This window comes from Dictyostelium discoideum (genome assembly GCF_000004695.1).
Source record: "Dictyostelium discoideum AX4 chromosome 3 chromosome, whole genome shotgun sequence".
Lineage (NCBI taxonomy): Eukaryota > Evosea > Eumycetozoa > Dictyosteliales > Dictyosteliaceae > Dictyostelium > Dictyostelium discoideum.
This window is the reverse complement of record NC_007089.4, coordinates 4,543,845-4,567,457: the sequence shown is the minus strand read 5'-3', so window position 1 is coordinate 4,567,457 and position 23,613 is coordinate 4,543,845. Positions and strand designations below refer to the sequence as shown.

Here is a 23,613-nt window from a genome sequence, read left to right as displayed (position 1 = left end):
ATTACACCACCAATTAATTATTAATTACCTAATCTAAAATAACATACTATTTTAAATTCACAAAAACTAAAAAACCTAAAATAAATAAATAAAAATTACATACTAATTGTATACTACAATAGTTTATTTATATCAAAAAAAAAAAAAAAATCTGATTAATTATATTATAATAAAATAAAAAAAAAAAAAAATAATTGTGATGGTTTTGTTATTTGAGGTTTCGTTTTAACTTTTGTTAGAATTTTTGTCACATCGCTTTTCTAAAGGTGAAGTCGACTTATGCGATTTGTTTTTTGTTGATTTCATAGCGTCATCGTGTTTATTCTTAAAAAATAAAAACAAATAAAACATTAATTTTAAATATCTGATAATATTACTACATATATTTATTTTACACATACTTTATTATTAATTTGAATTAACATGACAAGCTTATTGTATCTTCTGAATATAGTACCCTTGACCAATTCTTATAATTAACAACAATTTCAATATTTAATTCATTTAATTTTAAATACCAACATATTTAAAACTGAATATATTTTAAAAAAAAATAATAATTATAATAATAATACACTATATTTTAAAATTAAAATTCTTTATTTAAGTAATTCAAAATAAATAAAAAAAGAATTACTACTTTACATTTTAAAATTTAAATTCGCATTTTGATATTTTCCAAAAAAAAAATAAAGTGACTCTCAAATTTATTTTTAATCACACTAAATTTAAATTGTGATGATGTTATTTAAAAAAATATATTATATTCCGATTCAAATAAAAAAAAGTCTATTTTATGTTAGAAGAATGAAATTACAACCAATATTTTAAAATAATTATTAAGTAAAACTAATAATTGTTGTTTATTTCCTTTAATGGATTAACTGTGAAGGTTTTAATTCAAAGCTATTTTTGAAAATACTTTTTTTTTTTGAATTGGATAACGCAATTATTAGTTGCTTCTCCTTGAGATGCAAGATCTCATTTTATTTGTAGTTTTTTACACGGTCTCTAAAAGAGGGGTTAGTTTACTTTTTTTTTTTTTTTTTTTTTTTTTTTTTTTTTTTTTTTTTTTTCTTTCTATTGTATTATTACTTTTGATTATAACATCTTTTTCGTCCACACTTTTTTCTTAATCTTTTTTATTTTATCGTCGGCTTCGTGATTGATGTTGATGACATATTTGTGATTTTCATCTTATTTTCTTTCTATTTTTTTTATTTTACTTAAATAAGTTAAAAAATCTGGAAATTTTCTGATTAACTTGGGTTCCCAGGTTTTTTTTTTTTTTTTTTTTTTTTTTTTTTGGCTTTTTATATGAAAAATGAAATAATCAAAAAAAGAGATTGTTTGTTTTTTTCGATCTTCTATTTTTAAAAATACAATTACGTTATCTTTTTTCAAAATATCAAAAAAGCGTATGTGGTCTAGTGGTATGATGCATCCCTGCCACGGATGCGAACTGGGTTCGATTCCCAGCATACGCAAAATTTTATGTCTTTCTTCAGAAAATCCGAAGTTCGGAATTCTAAAATCAACCTTCCCAAATTTATACCACTCTAGAAAGGTATTTTATAAACATAACAAAATATTATTTAATTATTCATTTATCTAATTTTTAAACTTTAAAAAAAAAAAAAACAATAACATCTTATTTAAAATCATAATTCTGAATTAGATAAATCTAAACCAAAATAATAATTGTAATTTATAAGCTATTAATTTATTTATTTATTTTTATTTTTTTATTATTTTTTATTTTTAGACTACTCTAAAATTCTTTATCTTCCTCAGCTTAAGTACAATAAAGTCTATATTAACTTGATAGAGAACCTGTTTTTTTAATTATTTGATTGAACATTCTTGAATATCATTTGATTAGTGATTTCACCACCATTTCCAAAAGATCCAATTGATTGTAGATATGATTTTTGTTTATTTGAAATTCCATGACCTTTATTTAAAATATTTCTACCATCAAATTGTAAAGTGTGAAAAGTTCTTAATTTAATACATGCTTTTTCTTTTGAATCCATTACCATTTGCTTCCATTGATTAATTTCAATTTCTTTACAATTGCCACCTTCATCACTCTTTAATACTTGTAAAATCTCAAATAAATCTAAAACTTTTCCATATACACTGTAAATATTTGGTTTTAATGGTGATGTTAATTGTTGAGGTTCTTTGTTGTTAATAATATTATCATTAAAAATAATTTTAATAGTATTATCAGCGACCCATGTTATTGGTGAACAAAGAAGATCAAAATCAACTCCATTACCACTTGGGTAATAACCTAATTTAAAGCAAGATTGTAACATTAATTGAATGATATCAGCACTATGACCAATACCAGTTTCAGGATTTGAGAAAATACTTGGTGCTCTGATTATTGCTGATGGTATATTGAATCTTGATGATGCTTCTGTTAATATAATTTCTGAAATAACTTTACTTTGAATATAACCTGCTGGTAAATCATTAATCGTTTCAAGTTTTGGTGTAACAATTGATTCATCAAACTCTTGATTTAACTTTTGATTATAAAATACTGAAAATGATGAGATTGTAATAATTGGTTTTGGTTTTATATTACCAATTAATGATATTTTTATCATTTCTTTTGTACCAACTACATTTACTTGTTTTGACTCTTCATAATTTGATGATAAATTAATATCAGCACCACAATTTAATAATAAATTTGTATCATTTGAAAGTAATGAATAATTATCATCTGATAAACCAAATTTAATTTTTGATAAATCACCTACAACTGCAACAATTTTTGATAAATGACTTTCATTTAATTGTTTATCATATAATTGATGATGTTTTAAATTATCTATTATATCATTTAATGGATTATTAAATAGTTTTTTGTTTCTTAATAAACAATAAACAATTTTACAATTGTCCATTTGAATTAAATGCCAAAGTAGGTATGCACCTAAAAATCCAGTACTACCAGTTAAAAGAATTCTTTTTTCATTATCTTTTAATTGATCTTTATGATTTATTTTTGATTTGGTTGAAGAATCTAATATAAAATTAAATTCTTCTTCATCAAGTTTAGTTTCATTTTTCCAAAATTCTAAAGTTGGTAATGATGATTTATTTGATGAAACATTAATTCCATTTTGTTTTTGTTTTTTTCTACCATCAGTTGATTTAGAATTAAATTGATTTGTAATGATTTTAATTGATGATGAAATTGTATTAGTTTGAAGTTGTTGAATTGTAATTAAATTTGGAAAGATTTCTTTATCTATCCAATTTTTTAATTGAACAATTAATAATGAATCTGAACCATACTCCACCAACTTCAAATCCTGATTAATCTTTGGTAATTCCATTGATAATAATTCTGAAACTTTATTTAAAAATAATGTATCAATATTTGATTCTCCTTCTGTATTACCATTATTACTATTTTTTGATTTATTATTTTCTAAAAGATTTGTAATGAAATCAAATTTATGAATCATTGAATGATTTTTAAAAGTTTCAAAGAAATTATTAAAATTGAACGGTGATACCATTAAATTTGTTGATTTGTTTACATTTTGAATTTGTGAATCTAATGAACCTAATATCATATTAATTGATAATGGATCTAAACCTTGAGCATCTAATAATTTTTCAATAGATTTATTTCTTGAAACAATACCTGCAGATTGTACTGACCCATAGTTTGTACATATTGAAGGTAATCCAATAGAATTTCTATACTTTGATAATGAATCCAATAATCTATTAGAACAAACATATGTACATTGATCAGTTGAACCAATCATCGATGTTACTGATGATGATAAAATAAATTGTTTTAATTTCCAATTTCTTTTAATTGATTGATTATGTAAATTAATTGCACCCATTGTTTTTGCACCATGAGATTTGGTCAAATGATTAATTTCAATATCATTTACATCACATATAGTATGTTCGAATGCAAAATGAAAAATTGAATCAATATTTGTTATTGAATTTTCATTTAAAATTTCATCAATTGATTTATCAACTTGATTTGAATCACCAATATCAATACTCTTAAAATTGAAATTTATATGTTTATTCTTTTTAATTAATAATTCCAAACCCCATTTCATAGATGATTTTGATAATATAATAATATTTTTAACATTTTCTGAAAATTTAACAATCCATTTTAAAATCTCTAAAATTATACCAGATTGACCTGTAACTATTATATTTGAACCCAAATGGTCTTTATTTATTTGATAATTTGGTTTAAGAGTTGTAAATTTTGAATTTCTTTCATTTGAAAGATTATTAAATAATGAATCTAAAATATCATTATCATTATTTAAAACTATTTTACCAATATGTTTACGTTGATTAATAAATTCAATTGCTTCTTTTGCATTTGAGTTTGAATATGCAGTTATTGGTATTAATTTTAATTCACCGCTTTCAATTCCAATTTTAATTTTCTTTAATGATTTTTGAATTAAAAATTTATTAATAAATGTTAATTCAAAATTATGATAACCAAAATTGAATTTAAAATTATTATTATTAATATATTCATTATGATTTAAATGAGTCACAGATAAATCTACAATTCTACCACTTGTATTTAAACATTTGAAATTTGATTCCATATAATCACTTGATAATGTATTCAATATTAAATCTACACCATTCTTATTTGATCCTAATTGTTTTAATTTTAATTTAATTTGTTCAACATAATTTTTATTTCTTGTTGAATAAATTCCAGTTATAAAATCACCATATGTATCTAGTAGGTATTTTTCTTTTTCTTTTGAACCTACTGTTACAAATACATGAGATTTATGACCTTTCCATTTTAATATATTCAATGCTGATAATCCTACACCACCTGTACCTGAATGAATTAAAATTGATTCATTACCACTAACACTTAAACATCCAATATTAAATATTGAGCATAATGATGTTAAATAAACACATGGTATTGATGCTGCTTCTTGAAAACTGATATTTGTTGGTTTATGATAACAATAGTTTGGATTTACAATTACATGAGTTGAAATTGTATCTAATCCCATACCATAAACTTGGTCACCAATTTCAAAATTTGTTATATTATTACCAATACGTGAAATAATACCAGAGTATTCAATACCAAATTCAGGATTATTAACATCACCATAACGATTAATTGATTCAGCTGATACTAATCCACAATAAATTAAATAATCTTTATAATTAATACCTGTTGCTTTTACTTCTACTTCAATTTCATCATCTTTTATAACCTTTTTTGATTTTAAAATATATTCTAAATTTGGTGATAATTTTGCGTATAATTGGTTCTTTTCATTTGAAAATGATTGGGATTCTTTAAAGAAATTATTTAAATTCAATTCTCTCTTATATCTTTCGTAATAAACTTTACTATTCTTTATAAAGAATTCTTTTTGAATGAATTGGTTTGAATCTAATAACAATTTAATTGTTTTTTCTAATTCATTATTATTTATTGAATTTTGATCGAAATCTAAATTGAATAAATTTAATTGTGGAAATTCTTCAAAATATCTAGTTGCTCCTATTAATGATGCTGATAAATAATTCATATTGTCAGAATTTAATGTAATCAATACATGTTTACATTTTAAATTATTTGATAATAGTTTTTGATTGATTTGAATATATTCCAATGTTACTAATTTGAAATTATCTACTGTTAATTGATTTGTTGATTTTGTAAAGTAAATAATTGATTCATCTGTTATTATTGATTTTTCAATTAATTCATTAAATTGTTGAATATTTGAAATTTTAATTTCTTTATTACTATCAGAACTTATAAATTTTAATTCATCACCATAGATTATAACTGTATCACCATTTGTAGTTGAATTTGTATTTAAATTTGAAATTGAAGGTTTTTGAGTTTGAATTATATAAAAGTTTGAAATTTCTTTTGTTGAAATTAAAACTTTACTATTATCAAAATTACAATCTAATAGTAAGCTATTCCAAGTATCTTTTGAAATATAACAATCATTTCTTCTAATATTTAAATCTGTAAAACTCCACCATTGATCGAAAATACCAAATATATTATCAAGTAAAATTGATTTATTAATAGGTTCTACTAATATAATTTGGCCATTTGGTTTTAAAATTTGATGGATTTGATCCAATACCGATTTAACATCTTTTGTAAAATGTAAAACATTTGACATGATTACAAAATCATAATATGATGGTTTAATCATTTGTTCACTTGATAATTGTTTTTCAAGATCTAATGATTTATAAATTATATGAACTTTTTCATTTATTTGTGGGAAATTTGGTTTGAAATTTGGTGTACTACTACCAAAAGAAGATGATGATGATGAAATATCAGCATGAGTGAATTCTATATCAATTTCGCTATTTGGAAATTCTTGAAGTAATTCATTGATTTTATTTAAAACAACTGATGATAATGATGATCCAAAACCTCCAAATCCAAATATTCTGAATACCATCTTTTCATTTAATATTGGTAAAAGTGATTCTTTAATTATGTTGCTAATAACTTGATTATTATTATTAAAATAATTTGAATTGAATTCATCTAAAATTCCATTTTCAAATAATGATTGTCCTGTATCCTTACTTAAATCATCATCTTTTAATGGGAATAATAATTTTGCAATTATTCTAGTTGATTTCAATAAGATTTTATAATGCTGAATGTTTGTTTCATTAAATTCACTATTATCTTCATTATTTATACCAATCGATTGAATTGTTTCAAATACTGATTTGAATAATTTTGAATATTTAGTATTTAAAGAGTTGTAACTTTCTTTTAACTGTTCAATATTCTTTGATTTGATTGTTTCAATATTAAGTTGTGGACATCTTTTAATTATATTGTAATACAATTGATTTGAAATGAATTGACTATAATTAATTTTAACTTTTTCATTGGTGTTGCCAAGTAGTTGTATCAATGATGATGATGATAAAGAAGGTTGAATTGGTGAATCAATTGTTTGCATACATGTTGAATATAATTCATTTAATGGTGATTGTATTATTAATGAATCAATAACATTAGTTAAAGATTTACATACAACCTTTTTAAATTCAATTAAAACTCTACCATCCTCCAACATAACTGTAATTGAACTTGAATATGAATCTCCAACCCTTTTGAATGATTCTGTTAATGAATATAGCTTTGTATGTTTTAATGATGATAATTCATTTTGTGATGGAATATTTGAAGAATGGTATTCGAATCCTTCAACTCTTTCAAATACAATTTGAGATTTTTCATCAATTAATCCAATTGTACCATGTAAACAAGTATCTAATATTGATGGTGAGAAAAATGATGATTCATAAGATTTAATTGTTATTGGTATTTCTGCTAATGAACAATTTTCACCCACATAAAGGTTTGATACTGTTTTAAATTCTCCAGTATAATATATACCAGTTTTTGATTTAATATTTTCATAAAGTTCATTGTTTGATAATTTTGTGAAATTGCATTTATTATTTATAATATCTTCAATATTATATTTTTTATTGGTACTATTTCCATCGTCACTATCATTATTATTATTATTATTATTATTATTATTATTATTATTATTATTATTATTATTATTATTATTATTAAATAATTGGAAATGAGCAACTGATGATTGTATCCATTCATTTGATTTTGTATCTTTAAAATGATAGTTAACTCTGAATTCTGATTTACCAGTTTGGAAAATGTTTGTTTGTAAACATTGACTAACACCTTCCGTAAAAATTAATGGTGATTTAAATTCCATTGAAGCAATTGTAAAATCTTGTGAACCATAAATTTTTAAAAGATTATCAATATAACCACAACCTGGGAAATAATATTTGCCATTCACAAAATGACCTTTAAGATATTGGAATGGTTTTCTAGAAATATCAATAAATGTTTGATATGATTTTAAATTTGGTGAACTTTCAATTAATGATAAACCAAGTTGATCAATTGGTGGTCCTTGAGTATTATGTTTTTGATGAATTAAATCTTCTCTCCAGTGAATTACATCTTCCCATTGATAATTTGGTAATATTGAATTGATTTTATTAATTTTAAAATCATTATTAAATTGTGATTTAAAATTAATACTGTACCCATTATTACAATAAAGTTGTGAAATTGTTTTTTGAATCTCTTCGATATCATTCTTTTTCTTGTGAAGTGGTGAATATGTTGATATTTTTAAATTTGAATTGACTTTTTCATATGATGATGCCATTTGTTTTAAATAAAATTGTAATGTTGGATGTGGTGCTAATTCAATGAAAACAATATCACTTCCTAAATTATTTATTTCAATATGTTTAAATAGATTTGAAATTGATTGTGAAAATTTAACTGGTAGAGCCATATTATTAAAAATATATTCTGAATTGAATAATGTCGTTTCATTGAATAAATTGGTTGTAACTGTTGAAAATGATGGAATTTTTGCTAATTTACATTCAATATTTAAATCAATGACTTGGTCTTTAATAATTCTTTGGCTTGATGTATGGAATGATGATAGTGAACCTAACATCGCTGAGAATATTCCTTTTTCTTTTAAATCATTTGATATTTGATTTAATATTGTTTCTTCACCACCAAGTACAATCGAAGTTGGTGAATTATAACATGCAATTTCAACTTTTGGGTATTTTAATGAATAATTTGAATTATATTCTTCAGGACTAATATTAATTGATAACATTCTACCATTACGATGTGTATGAGTTTGTGCAACTGATCTATGATAAATCAAAAAACATAAAGTATCTAATGAAATCATACCTGAGCAATAAGCAGCTGGAATTTCACCTAAACTATGACCAATAATAAATGATGTTTCAATACCCCAATGTTTATATAATTCGAATAATGATATGGTTAGCATACACATTGATGGTTGAGCAATTGTTGGATAATGAATACTATCACTATCACAGCTTGATCTAAATTTCTCCAATACAGAGTATCCATAATATCTTAATAATCTATTATCTAATCTATCCATTGATTCTTTAAATATTGGTTCATTATTATATAATTCCATTGCCATTGTACTATATTGTGAACCTTGTCCTGCAAATACCATTACAGTGATTGGATTCTTTGGAATTATTGAAATATTTGATGATTTTGAATTTGATGTTTGTGTTTTATTATTGTTGTTATTTGTTGATTTCATGCCTTCATTAAAATCATTCCAATTTGATGCTATTGAAACCGAACGTTGATAAAGTGATATTGATTTACTATATATTTGATGTTTAACAAATTCTTTAAAATCATTTGATTCTTTAAATTGATTTTCATTAATTAATGATTCATATTGTTTTAATGATTGTATTGAATTTGCTGAAAATGGAATTAAATATTGTTTTCCTTGTTGTTGTTGTTGTTGTTGATTTTCCTGTTCATCATTATGGTTTCCATTGTATTGTGATAAAATTAAACAACAATTTGAACCAGTGATACCAAAATTATTTAAAATCATTGAAAAGTTGTTTGATTTCTTTACATCTTTAAATTGTATTGGTTCTGTAACAACTTTTAAATTCCATTCATCAAATTTAATTGATGGATTTGGTGTTTTGAAATTAACATTGGGTGTTAAATATTGATTTTTAAACATTAAACAACATTTTACTAATGATGCTGAACCTGAGGCTGATTCTAAATGACCAACGGAACTTTTAAATGATCCAATTAATATTGGATTTTGGTGTTGTTGATTATTATTATCATTATTATTGGTTTTGAAAACTCTTGAAATTGCTTCTAACTCAATTGGATCACCAGTTGGTGTACCAGTACCATGTGCTTCTACATAAACAATATCATCAATTTTTACAGATCCTTTAGTTGATGATAGTGCTCTATTAATATTTTCAGCTTGTGAAGATGATGATGGTGAATAAAAGTTTTGTTTATCATTTAAACCATTACCATCAATATTTGAACTTGCTCCTTTAATAACGCAATAAATATTATTACCATCAATTATTGATTGTTTTAAACTTTTTAATATAAATACACCAGCACCCTCACTTCTAACGAATCCATCTGCACGTGAATCAAATGACATACATTTACCTTCTTTCTTACTTAACATATTTAAATAAGAATAAGATTTTGATAAATTTGAATCTATTTTTTAAATTTAAAATTATTAGTAATTAAAAATGAATATATACATATGTATTATATAATTTAATAAAACTACATACCTAATATTAAATTAACACCACCAACAATTGATAAATTGGAAGTACCACTTTTAATTGATTGATAACCTAAGATAATTGCATTTAAAGATGATGAACAAGCAGTATCTAATGTCATAGACTCACCACTAAGATCAAAACAATATGAAATACGATTCGCAATTGTATTAAATGTTGAACCAAAAATATTTGGATTAATTTCATTTGAATTCTTATTTAATTCTTTATATTCAACAGAAGTACCACCCATGTAAACTGATGTTTTTGAACCACGAATTTTAATTGGATCAATATTTGAATCCTCTATTGCCTCCCATGTACATTTTAATAGTATTCTTTGTTGAGGATCAATTGTTTGAGCTTCTGATGGGTTAATACCGAAAAATAATGGATCAAATGATTTCCATTCATCTAATGGTAATAATCCACCACTTTTATTTGAAATTTCACCAAGTTGATTGAAATTATCACTCCATCTTTCTGATGTTTCAACCATACCATCAAATCCTTTCATTAAATTATCCCATAAAATAATTGGAGAATCATTTGATTTATTTAAATTACCTGATGGTAATCTAAATCCAATACCAATAATTGCAACATCATTATCACTATTGTCATTTGTTTCATTTAAATTTTTATTTACTTTAAAACCCATTTGATGTTGAATGAAATTTTTTAAAAAATTATTATTATTTTTTTTATTATTATTATTATTATTTTTATTATTATTATTATTATTATAATTTATTTTAAAATAAAGTAACTTATTTAATAAAAAAAAAAAAAATAAAAAATAAAAAAACATTATTTATAATTTTTTATTATTTTTAAAAATTTTGTGGTTGATAGCTATAATTAAATTATATATTATTCGAAGTTAGAATATAGAAAGTGTAAAAAATAAAAAACCTACTGCGGGCAAATGGTCGTCTGCCGCTGTTCCAATAGCTATTCATTCTTAAGATCCCATCCTTGTAACAACATTGCCAATAATCATTACGTAACAAAATAAAAATAAAAAAATAAATAAAAAAAAAAATAGGTTTATTTATTTAGAAACATTTTAGGATGGAGTTTTTTATTGTGAAGATTTCATAAGGCAGAGAAAATTAAGATGTGAAAATTTTTCCTTATTTTTTGTTCGAATTTTTTTTTTTTTTTTTTTTTTTTTTTTTTTTTTTTTTTTGGGGGCGCACAAAAACCAAAAAACACAAAAAATTAAATTTTGTTAAAAATAAATAAAAAAGTGGTGAATGTCATTTATATAGTCATTAAAACATAAAAAATAAATTTAATAAGCTCAAGATAATTCCAAACATCCATAATTTTTTTTTTTTTTTTTATTAAATTTAAAAATAATTTAATTTTAAAAACAAAGAAATTTTACCCTAAAAAAAAAAAAAAAAAAAATTGAAAAGAAAAGATAAAATTAAAAAAAAAGGTGGCAATTAATTAAACTTGGAGTTTTATTTTTAATAAAAAAAATATAAAAATTTAATTTACATTTTAATTTTTATCTCTTTTTTTTTATCTCTTTTTTTTCCTCTTTTTTTATCTCTTTTTTTTTTTTTTTTTTTTTTGTATTCCTAGGCCAAAACCCAAAAAAAAAAAAATAATCCCGAACCCAAGAAAAAAAAAAATAAAATAATAAAAAAAAAAATCTGAAATATTATTTTTATTATTTGTTTATTATTTTTTTTTTTTTTTTTTTTTTTTTTTTTTGAAAATATTATGAATTAAAAATATCTTTTAAAATAAAATGTTTTATAGTTGATTGAAAAAAATTAATTTTTATTAAAAATTGGAATTTATTATAATTAATTTTGAATATAATTAATTTTATCAATTTTATCACCATTTGGTGCAAATGCCTCAACGAGAATTTCTTTTTGAGTTGCAGTTATATACCAAAGATGATTACAATAAGATCTTTTAGCTAAATACCAAGGTAATGACTCATCATTATTGGATGGAATTATATTTGTATTTGAAATACCAAAACTTCCTGAACCAGCATAATAAGTACCTTGAGATAATGTTGTCGTTGTTGTTGTAGAATTATTCTCTATTATTTTATTTCCTTTTAATTTCTTTGTACGTCTAAAAAGGTGCTCATGATTTTCAAAAACAAAAGGTACTTTAAATTTATCGAATAATGGTATCATTACATCTCTACCAGACTCTGGTATTAAACCATCCAAATTCCAAGCAGGATAAATTGGATGATGATAAACTACTAATTTATTTGTATTATTGAATTCCTCATTACTCCATTGATTATGTAACCATTGAGCTTGTTGATCCCATGTCGATACTACACAACTATCCAATGAAGTTATTGATGTATGTGATGCAATTTTATGAATATGATAAGAGTTTTTATTTTCATCAATTCCATCTTTAAATCCATCCAATTCAAATAAGAAATATTTAAAATAAAATGGTACTTGTTTATGAGTTTGATAAAATGCACCAGCCTCATGATTACCAATTGATAATAATATTGGTTTTAAAAATAAACTACTACTACTACTACTATTATTATTACTAATTTTTAAATTAAAATAAGTATTGAAAAATGATAATTTTTCATCCCATCTTTTATAACATGAACCTATACCATCTTCATAAACCACATCACCACCAACAACAATGAAATCAGGATTAAAATTAATTGATGCATGTTTTGCTAAATCTTTTGAATCTTTATTTATTACTATATCACCACCAGATACAAATTTAATGATTGAATCTGATTGATTTGAAAATGTTTTAAATTGAAATAGATTTACACCATCATAAGTATTTAAAGTTTTTTGAATTTCTTTACTTGTGAAATTAACTTTAAAACTATAATTTGTATTCTCTTTTAATCCAATTAAATCAATATAACTTATATATCTTGGATAATCATTAATTATTTTTGACATTGATATGAAATTAAATTTTGAAATTGATATAATATCTTCACCACTACCACCACCACCACCACCACCACCACCAGTAGTATTAGTATTCTTTGTTATTGTAATTATAATATTTGATGGTTTATTAAATGTATGAATTTGTAAAACCATTGATGTTGATGCATCTTTGGGTAATGTTAAATAAAGGAAACAGATTTCACCATTTTTACAATAAGATTCTTGAAATAGTTTTCTAGTGAATGATGTTGAAACATTCATTGGATGTGAACAAATACAAACATCATTCAAAAGTACTGGTATCATTATTGAAATTAAAAGTGATATCAATATTAAAGTTATTGATAATTTTGGTTTAAATTTAATAGTCTCTATAATATCCTTTATAAAATAAATTATCTTCTTTTTAAATCTATCTAAAATTCCTAATTTTGTATCAATTTGATTACTATAATTATAAAATGATTTATTTTCATTATATTCTTCTTCTTCTTCTTCCTCTTGTTCATAATATTCTTCTTCTGCTGCTGCTATTACTACTCCATCTTGTTTACTATTTAATGATTCTAATAATATATTTTCTTTAATATTTGATTTATCATCTTCATAATTATTATTATTATTATTATTTAAAATTATACCATTATTAAAATTTGGTGGGCTTTGAATGAAATATTTTTTATTTTTATTTTTTCTAACTTTAAAAATTCGTTTCTTTCTTTCAACTTCAAATTGAATTATTAATTGATAAAATGTAAAAAATAATAATATTATTATTGAAGTAATAGTTGTTAATTCTATAGGTAAATAATTCCAACTTGAAAATGATGATAAAGTGAAAATGAATCCAATTATAGCTGATGTATATAAAAATAATGATAATATGAAATACTTTTTTAATTTCTTATTTCGATTGTTATTATTATTATCACCATTATAATTAAAATTCCTTATATGATGTTTATTTTCTAGGAATAGAAATCTTATAAATAATAATAGGAATGATCCCATAAGTGGTATCGTAAAAAATATTAAAAAATATGAAATTTTATATGGAATTGTCATTTTATTATAATTATTATTATTTTTTTTTTTTTTTTTTTTTTTTTTTTAATATAAAATATATTTTATTTTTATTTTTATTATTATTTCATTAATTGATGGTGACAATATTAAAAAATTAAAAATTAAAAAAATAAAAAATTAAAAAATTAAAAAAATAAAAAAAAAAAAAAAAAGATAAGAGACAAGTGAAAAGAAAAAGAAAAAGAAAAAGAAAAAAAATTAAAAATAAAAAAAAAAAAATAATAAAAAAAAATAAAAAAATAAAAATTAAAGTGGTAGCATTAATGGATATAAATATTGAAATTTTAATTTAAATTCCTTAATGCTAAAATTTCGGTGTCTATTTAAAAAAGAAAATAAAAAAAAAAAAAAAAAATAAAAATATTAATTGAAATTATTTGAAAAAAATAAAAAATGGTGGTTTGATTTTGTATGGTTTAAAAATAAGTAAACTTATTTATATAAATTCAAAAATAATAATGAATTTTAAATGTTTTTATCTTGTGTTATTTGTATTCATCTCATCCATCATTTTTTTTTTTAATTTTTTTTTTTTTTTTTTTTTTTTTTTTTTTGAAGGAAACTGAATAACTGACCCAGCCATATTAATTTTATAATAAAATTTCCATCATTACACCACATAAGATTTGATTCCGCAACACTTGGATTTTTATTTTTTTTATATTTTTTTTTTTTTTTTTTTGTTCTATATTTTTGTTAATAATATACCGAAAATTTAGTACCACACCTAAAGTCACAATCAAAATTATTAATAATAATTACAAATAATAATAATAAGTAAAGAAGGAAAAAAAAAAAAAAAAAAAAAAAAAAAAAAAAAAAAAAAAAAAAAAAAAAAAAAAAAAAATGGAAAATATTGTTATTACAAATACGAGTGGTGGTGGTGGTGGTGGTGTACCATCATCATCAACTGATCCTCCTAATAATACAACAACCACTACTGCAACAGCATCAGCAATTGATTTAAATATGTCACTTTCACCATTTTTATCATCACCATCATTATCATCACCATCTATTCAATCAGCTAAAAAGAAAACTATTGAAGATTTTATAATTGGTAAAGTTTTAGGAGAAGGATCTTATGGTGCAGTGGTTTTAGGCACAGAAAAAGAAACACAACAACAATACGCAATAAAGATATTAGAAAAGAAACAAATCATTAAAGAAAATAAAATAAAATATGTACAAATTGAAAAAGAAATCTTTTGTAAATCAAATCACCCAAATATTGTAAAATTATTTTTTACTTTTAGATCTGAACAATGTTTATGTAAGAATTAATTAATTAATTAATTAATTAATTAATTAATTAATTAGCTAATTAATAATATCAAATTAATTTCATTTTTATTATTAATTTAATTATATTCTTAATGTGTTCATATAAGAATTAAAAAATACTAATTTTTTTTTTTTTTATTTTTATTTTATTTTATAAAGATTATGTTTTAGAATTATGTTCACAAGGTGATTTATTACATCAAATTAAAAAAGTTGGATCATTTGATTATAGATCATGTCAATATTATGTAGCGGAAATTATAAGTGGATTAGAGCATTTACATTCATTAGGTATTGTTCATAGAGATTTAAAACCTGAAAATATTTTAATGTCTAGTGATTTACATGTTAAAATTACTGATTTTGGTACTGGTAAAATTTTACCACCACCACAATCATCACAACAGCAACAACAACAGCAGCAACAACAACAACAATTACCAACAAATAGTTCTGGTAATTTAAGTAGTTTATTAAATAATGTAAATAATTTATCAGTTAGTACTGATTTAACACAACAACAACAAAATAGAACAAGTAGTGTGGATAGTGCAAGTACCACAGACTCAATGATATCACCAAATTTACAACCAACAACAACAACAACAAATAATAATAATAATAATAATAATAATAATAATAATAATAATAATAATACAGCGGCAGGTTCAAATACAAATACAAATACAAATACAAATATAAATACAAATATAAATGCAAATATAAATAATATAAAAACAACAGAAATACCAAAATTAACAAGAAATAATTCATTTGTTGGTACAGCAGAATATGTATCACCAGAATTAATTAGTAATAAAGAGACATCAACTGATTCAGATTTATGGGCATTAGGGTGTATTATATATCAAATGGCAAGTGGAAGAGTGCCATTTCGTGGTAAAACTGAATTTTTAACATTTCAAAAAGTATCGAATAGAGAATTGGTTTATCCAATCAATATGAATCCAGTGATTAAAGATTTAGTTGAAAAACTATTAGTAATTAAACCAACTGATCGTTTAGGTTCAAGTTCAACACCTGGTGGTTTTGATAACCTAAAAGCACATCCATTCTTTCAAGATTTCAATTGGTCCTCTTTATCAAATATGTCTCACCCACCACCACCAATTCAACCACCTCAAGAAAAAATCATTTTCGATGGTGATGAATTATTTTCACCATCTTTAGATTGTACAACACCAAGAAATAATAATGTTGATGAAAATCATCAACAAAATTCATGTAATAATAATAATAATAATAATAATAATATAAATAATATAAATAATAATAATAATAGTAGTAGCAATAATATTAGTAATAGTAATAGTAATAGTAATAGTAGTAATAACCTTAATATTAGTAATGGAAATTTATCAACACCAAGATCATCGTCATCGTCATCATCTCAACAACCAACTCAACGTAGTGGTAGTAGTGGCGGTAGTAGAGATGGTGGTAGTAGTAGTAATAATATTAGTAAATGGTTAAATAATGGTGAAAATGTCATTTATCAAGGTTTAGTTTGGAAACGTAAAGGTTTCTCTATAAAAAAGAGACAATTAATTTTAACTGATACACCAAGATTAATTTATATAGATCCAAAGAAAATGGAACTTAAAGGCGAAATTCCATGGTCCGATTCAATAAAACCAAAATTAAAATCAAACAATAATTTCGTTATTAAAACTCCAAAAAGAAAATATCTTTTAGAAGATGTTGCTCATAATCCTCAAAAATGGGTTGACTCGATTAAAAGTGTAATATTATCATCTGGTTCTTCAAATTAATTTGTTAAAATTAAATAAAATAAAAAAATAAAAAAAAAAAAATAAAAAAAAAAAAAGAAGAAAAAAAAAAAAAAAAAAAAGAAAAAAACCAATAGAAAAAAAAAATATTTAAATAAAAAAAAAAAAACCAATAGTAAATTTTTAAAAATTAATAAATTATAGAAATAATATTATTCCAATTTTTATTAATTTTAAAATTAATTAACTAAATAAATAAGTAAATAATAATAAATAAAAATATTAATATTTGGAACAATAATAATAATAATAAAAATAAAACAATAATGATAATAATAAAAATAATAATAATAAAAAGGAAAATATTTTAATTATCTTCCCAAAAAAAAAAAAAAAAAAAAAAATTATCTTATTAAAAAAAAAAAAAATAAAAAAAATGAAAAAATGAAAAATGAAAAACGTTTAGTCACGAAAAATTAATCCAATTTTTTTTTTTTGAGCGAGTGCCCGCATAAAATTTTTTTTTTTATCGAATTTTTTTTTTTTGTTCAAATTTATTGTTTTTTTATCACCACAAAGGTATGTCACATTTTATATGTATATCCGTAATCACTTTTTCTTTCTATGAGACATAGAAAGAGAGAAGAGATAAAGAGACAAATAGACCCAATATTAGTTAATGATTATCAATGGAGAAGATTGATTAATAATCAATAACACGATTAAAGATTAAAGATTAAAGATTGAAACTAACATACAATTATCACATACCCATTATCAAAAAAAAAAAAAAAAAAAAAAATAGAAATGGCCAAGTCAAAGAATCACTCAACCCATCACAAAAACAGAAAGGACCACAGAAACGGTATTAAAAAAGCCGTCGTCCACAAAAAGACCTCCTCAAAAGGTGTAAGTAGATAAAGAAGAAACAGGTTATTATAGATAGATATGATGTATAGGTATTAATCATGTTAAAATTAAAAAATATAAAATAACATACATAAAATAGGTTGAATTAGGTTTCGCCAGAAATCAAAGATACGCTCGTATTGGTACTGAAATCAAAAGATACGTTCGTGGTGATATGCAAGAGGTCAAAGCCCACAAAAACCCAAGACAACCATTAAAGACCATCGTCGCTGCTGCTAAAGCCAAATTAGCTGCCAAAAAAGCTGCTGCCAAAAAATAAATAAATAATGATTTTTAATAACGTCGATAATTTAAAACATATTAACAGTGTGTTTTTTTGAATTTCAAAAATTATTTATTATTTATTTTTTAAATATAATAATATAAATATATTAAATATAGTTTTTATTTGTTAATGATACTTTATCCATATTAATATTATTTTCAATTAATTTATTAGTTGAATTTCTTAATTGAATAATTGGATGATCTTCCGTTGCATATCTTATTGTTTTGGTTGACCATATTTGATTTCCTTTCATTAAATATTTTAGGTGGTCAATAAAGATTTGAATTTCATTTTGTTGTTGTTTTGAAAGACTTGAAAGTAATAATTTCTCATAATAACAAAATTCATCTATGTATCCATTTGATAAATCTGTTAATTGTTTATATGCTTCTTTAATAAATTCAATACCACCTAATCTTTTCATTAAAATAATAAATAAATTATTATCACTACCGCCATCTTTTATTTCTTTACAAAAACTTGCTGCATCATTAACAAACGAAATATTTAATGAACTTAAATCAACCAATTTCTGATATAAAGGATTTGCCAAAACTATCAAATCAACTTTATTATTTGAATTTATTATATAAAATATTGATTGCTAATAAAAATTAATAAAAATATTGCATTATTAATAATCTAAACCGTTTCTTAAATAAATAAAATATAAAAAAAATTAATAAATAAACTTACAGTGAATTCTATACCAATATTTATTTTTCTTATATATTTTAGGGTTTCTGGGTGAACTGGTGATTCCTATTTTAAAATTAACAGTTTTAATATTAATTTCTAATTTTTTTTTTTTTATTTTATTAATTTAAAAATAAAAAAAATAAAAAAAAATTACTTACATTTAATTTATTGAATGGAATTATAGAATAAATCCACTGAACTGTTAATTTAATTAACATGTCATACATATGAGTATTGGTTCCACAATATTTTAAACATTTTTCAAAAATTGTAAATCCATACTTTTCAAGATTTGTGGGGTTATTTGGTAAAGTTCTAGTTAAAAGTAATTTCTCTGTTCTACTAACAATTTCTAAACCTTTTTTTTCATCTAATTTATTTGTATCTAGTGGATCATCAAATAAGACACACCAACACAGTACTGACCTATAATAGTAATAATTATAATTTTCGAAAATATTAGTTTTTAAAAAAAAAAAAAATTTTATTTTATTTTATTTATTTATTATTGTTATATTTTTTTTTTAATATTTAATAAAAAAAAAAAAAAAAAAAAAAAAAAAAAAAAAAAAAAAAAATACTAACCCTCCCATTACCATTTGTTCTTCATTTGCATATGGCCAAAAATAAGCAGCAATTGAAATGGCTTGATTTACAATCATTTTTAATTCTTGATCATTTTCTTTGATTAAACCAAAACCAATTATTTCTTTTATTACTATATCAATATATTTGAATGAATTTGGTACTACTTCCCATTCCTTTGGAAAATTAAAATCATTAAAGCATAACATAATTTTAATTTTATTATTATTGTTTTTATTATTATTTAATATTAAATTTAAAAAAAAAAATATTATTATCTTAATTGTTTTTTTTTTTAAAAAAATATAATATTTATTTAAAAATTACTTTTTTAAATGGTTTCTCAATCTCTTTATTGTAGACATTTTTTTTTTTTTTTTTTAAATTATAAATTAAAATTTTAACACTTTTATAGAACCATTTTAAATTTTATTTAACACGAAAAAAAAAAAAAATAAAATTAAAATAAAAAAAAAAAAAATTTAGTCGAAATAGGAAAAAGGGGTTAAAAAAAGATGGGGGAGGGGGAGGGTTATTTTTTTTTTAAAAATATATTAATAAATTAACCCAATATTTTTTGGTGTTTTATCCTTTTTCTTAATTATTATTATTATTATAATTATTATTATTATTATTACTAAATATCTAAATATTTAATAAATTAAAAAATTAAAAAATTAAAAACATATAACCTATATTAAAAATATTAATTATATCTAAAAATAAATTGATTGATTTTTACGCGTACTAATAACTATTATTAAAATATGAACACCATTATATTTTATGATTTAAAAATAAAAAATCTATTTTATTACTTTTTATATAATACCATTTTTTTTTTTTTTTTTTTTTTTAAAGATTTAACATTCTCTTTTTGAAGGATTTTTATTTGTTAATCTTTTAGCAGAAATTGTTGATAAATAAGTTAGAATTGTACCAGAGAAACCAACTACAACTAAAATATTTGGAATTGTTAAAAGTGAATAATCTGAAATTATAAAATTTGAAATTGTGTAAACCCATAAAATAATTACGCCAACAAATTCCTTTGCACTAATTCTTGAATTAATATTTTCGGGTGCAATTAAATTATTTATAAATCTCGTTGATTTATGATATGAAACATTTCTAGTTGTAATTTGGGTTTCTAAAATTGGTTCACTTAAAATTGCATTCAATTGATCTTCATTTAATTTACTATAATCTAATTTATCAACTTGAACTTCCTGCTCCTTAATTTCACCATTTTCTTCAATCATAATTTTCTCTGTAACATATTCTGAAATTATTGAATTATCATTAACCAATGTTGTTGTTGTTGTTGTTGCTGAAGAGGAGGAGGAAGAAGAAGAAGAGGAAGAAGAAGAGGAAGAAGATGATTGTCCATTAAATGAGGAATCTGTATCATAAATTATATTATCATCTTGTTTATTATTATTATTGTTATTATTGTTATTATTTGATTTTGTGGATTTTATTATTGTTGAATTTAATTTATCATCATATTTTGAAGAAAGGTTCCAAAGGAATTCTTGGATTTTGATGGTACCGAAACCTAAGACATTTGAACCAAAGATATAGGAGATTACGGAATAAACATTACTTTGGTTCATTAATAGGTCAGTGATGGAGAAAATGATTAAAAGTATAGCACTGATTATCCAATCTACAATGATGGTTTTAATTAACCAAAATTTGTCAGCTAAATAAATATTGAAACCTAATGTACTAAAGAAAATGATTAAACAAGATTGAATACCAATTATTTCAATTGAAAATGGTGAAATGTTTCCACCAAAAAAGTTATCATATAATGTTGGTAATGATTCAGTGATTATGCCAGTACTTGTGAAATCAAATTTTGAAAATGTTCCAAAAACTATTAAATTTCTAAGTTTATCATAAAACTCAATTGGTAAATGTTGAATTAATTGTTGAATTGATTTAATTATGAAAAATGTTAAAAAGAATCTTGATAACCATTTAAATGTACCAATACTCCATGCAATTGAAAATAATATAATTCCAACAAACCAATAATAAATTTGTATTTGTTTATTTAATAATAATTCTTCATTATTTATATTATTATTAATATTATTTTTATTATTACTATTACCAACTAAATCAATATAAATTGAAATTGAAATTGTAAAAAATAAAATCTGGATTAATTTTAATAAAACTGATTTAATTTTAGTTGGCGAAATTTCCATTTTTTTATTTTTTTTTTATTTTTTTTTTATTTTTAACTTTACAAAAATAAAATAAAATAAAATAAAATAAACCAAATTAAATTAATAATACAAATAAAATTAAATTAACAATTCAATATAAAATTAAAATAATAATTAAAATAATAATAATTAAAATAATAATAATACTAAAATAAAATAATTAAAAAAAAAAAATCAAAACAGTGATTAAGTGAAATAAAAAATATTGGAAAATTTTGAAAAAATTCAAAATTTTGAAAAAAAAAAAAAAAATGAAACAGTTGACTTTTTTTTTTTTTTTCAAAATATCTTTTTTTTATTTTTATTTTTTTTGTTTTTTTTTTTATTTTTTTTTTTTTAAAATTTTTTTTTTTTTGGTGATGATCAAAAGATGAATTTCTATTGTTTTTGAAAAAAACAAAAACTCGTTTGAAAAAAAGTGTTTTTCACCACCAGTATTTTAAAATTTTTTTTAAAAAATGACAAAGTTTTATTGTTAAACCGGAGTCCGACTCGAAAAAAAAAAAAAAAAAAAAAAATAAATAAAAAAAAAAAAAAAAAGTTTTTTAGAAAAAAAAAAAAAAAAAAAAAAAATACTATCAATTTATTTTTTAATACTCAAAGAAAAAAAAAAAAAACAAAAAATAAAATAAAAAAAAAAAAAAGGTATAATTTTTTTAATTATTTGTTTTTTATTTTTTTATTTTTTTATTTTATTTTATTTTTTTTATTATTTATAATATAATAAAAAGGATTTTCTACATATTGTTTGTTTCAATATATGTATATATAAGTTTGTATATATACAAAATCAAATCACATTTTATTTTTATTTTATATTTTTTTTTTTTAAAAAAATAAATAAACAAAAAATTTAAAAAAAAAGAAAAAAAAAAAAATAAATTTCAATCACCACAACATTAATAAAGAACAAATAACATAAAAAGATTAGATAATTTGGATTAATTACAAAAAAGTGGAGATTTTTTTTTTATGAAAAAAAAAAAAAATCATTTTAAAAAAAGGACATAGCATGTAGACAATAGTGGATTATCAAAATAAAGGCAAGATAACAAAAAAAATAAAAAAAAAAAAATAAAAAAAAAATAAAAAAAAATAATAATAATAATAATAACAATTATAAAAAATTTCAATCATATTGTTAAAATAAATTACACTTTTATAAATATAATTTTATATTCAAACAACAGATAAAAACAAAAAACAAAAAAAAAAAAAAAAAAAAAAATTATATTACATAAACACACTTTTTTAAAGAAAATCATTATACGATTACTGCAAAAATTTATGTTTTCCACAACAATACAAATTTAATTGAAGTGGTGTGGTTTTTTTTTATTTTTTTTTTATTTTTTTTATTTTTTTTTATTTTATTTTGTTTTCTTTTTTTAGATAGATTTTATACATATGTATAAAAAAAAATAAATATTTATATAATTTATAATTTAGCGTTTATAATATTGTTTTTTTTTATTATTTTTTTATTATTTTTTTTTAATTATTTTTAATTTTTATTTTCATCAAAAACCCTGCAAATTAAAATCATTAAAAATAAAAAAAATAAAAAATTTTATTATTTT

At 21.3% G+C, this 23,613-nt stretch overlaps 6 protein-coding genes and 1 non-coding gene across 7 annotated transcripts; 3 read left to right on the top strand and 4 right to left on the bottom strand.

Annotated features, from left to right (window-relative positions):
* The first annotated feature begins 1,416 nt into the window (after positions 1 to 1,416).
* tRNA-Gly-GCC-8 lies at positions 1,417 to 1,487 on the top strand. The gene has a single exon. It is a non-coding gene; the product is annotated as a tRNA-Gly (tRNA).
* Positions 1,488 to 1,841: 354 nt separating this feature from the next.
* On the bottom strand, positions 1,842 to 10,921 carry pks18 (beta-ketoacyl synthase family protein; the record flags this gene model as incomplete). Its single annotated transcript, XM_635609.1, has 2 exons — positions 1,842 to 10,186; positions 10,267 to 10,921. 2 exons carry the CDS (start codon positions 10,919 to 10,921, stop codon positions 1,842 to 1,844), a joined length of 9,000 nt encoding a protein of 2,999 aa, XP_640701.1.
* Positions 10,922 to 12,083: 1,162 nt separating this feature from the next.
* On the bottom strand, positions 12,084 to 14,255 carry DDB_G0281473 (hypothetical protein; the record flags this gene model as incomplete). Its single annotated transcript, XM_635608.1, has 1 exon — positions 12,084 to 14,255. The coding sequence occupies one exon, from the start codon at positions 14,253 to 14,255 to the stop codon at positions 12,084 to 12,086; it is 2,172 nt and encodes a 723-aa protein (XP_640700.1).
* An 867-nt stretch (positions 14,256 to 15,122) lies between these two features.
* pdkA (PDK1 family protein kinase) lies at positions 15,123 to 17,353 on the top strand (the record flags this gene model as incomplete). Its single annotated transcript, XM_635607.1, has 2 exons — positions 15,123 to 15,549; positions 15,720 to 17,353. 2 exons carry the CDS (start codon positions 15,123 to 15,125, stop codon positions 17,351 to 17,353), a joined length of 2,061 nt encoding a protein of 686 aa, XP_640699.1.
* A 765-nt stretch (positions 17,354 to 18,118) lies between these two features.
* Positions 18,119 to 18,500, top strand: rpl29 (S60 ribosomal protein L29; the record flags this gene model as incomplete). The annotated part of the gene is made up of 2 exons (XM_635606.1): positions 18,119 to 18,220; positions 18,321 to 18,500. 2 exons carry the CDS (start codon positions 18,119 to 18,121, stop codon positions 18,498 to 18,500), a joined length of 282 nt encoding a protein of 93 aa, XP_640698.1.
* Positions 18,501 to 18,612: 112 nt separating this feature from the next.
* Positions 18,613 to 20,002, bottom strand: DDB_G0281467 (hypothetical protein; the record flags this gene model as incomplete). The annotated part of the gene is made up of 4 exons (XM_635605.1): positions 18,613 to 19,113; positions 19,206 to 19,271; positions 19,367 to 19,634; positions 19,794 to 20,002. The coding sequence occupies 4 exons, from the start codon at positions 20,000 to 20,002 to the stop codon at positions 18,613 to 18,615; spliced, it is 1,044 nt and encodes a 347-aa protein (XP_640697.1).
* Positions 20,003 to 20,656: 654 nt separating this feature from the next.
* On the bottom strand, positions 20,657 to 22,012 carry DDB_G0281465 (hypothetical protein; the record flags this gene model as incomplete). Its single annotated transcript, XM_635604.1, has 1 exon — positions 20,657 to 22,012. One exon carries the CDS (start codon positions 22,010 to 22,012, stop codon positions 20,657 to 20,659), a length of 1,356 nt encoding a protein of 451 aa, XP_640696.1.
* Between the last annotated feature and the right edge of the window lie 1,601 nt (positions 22,013 to 23,613).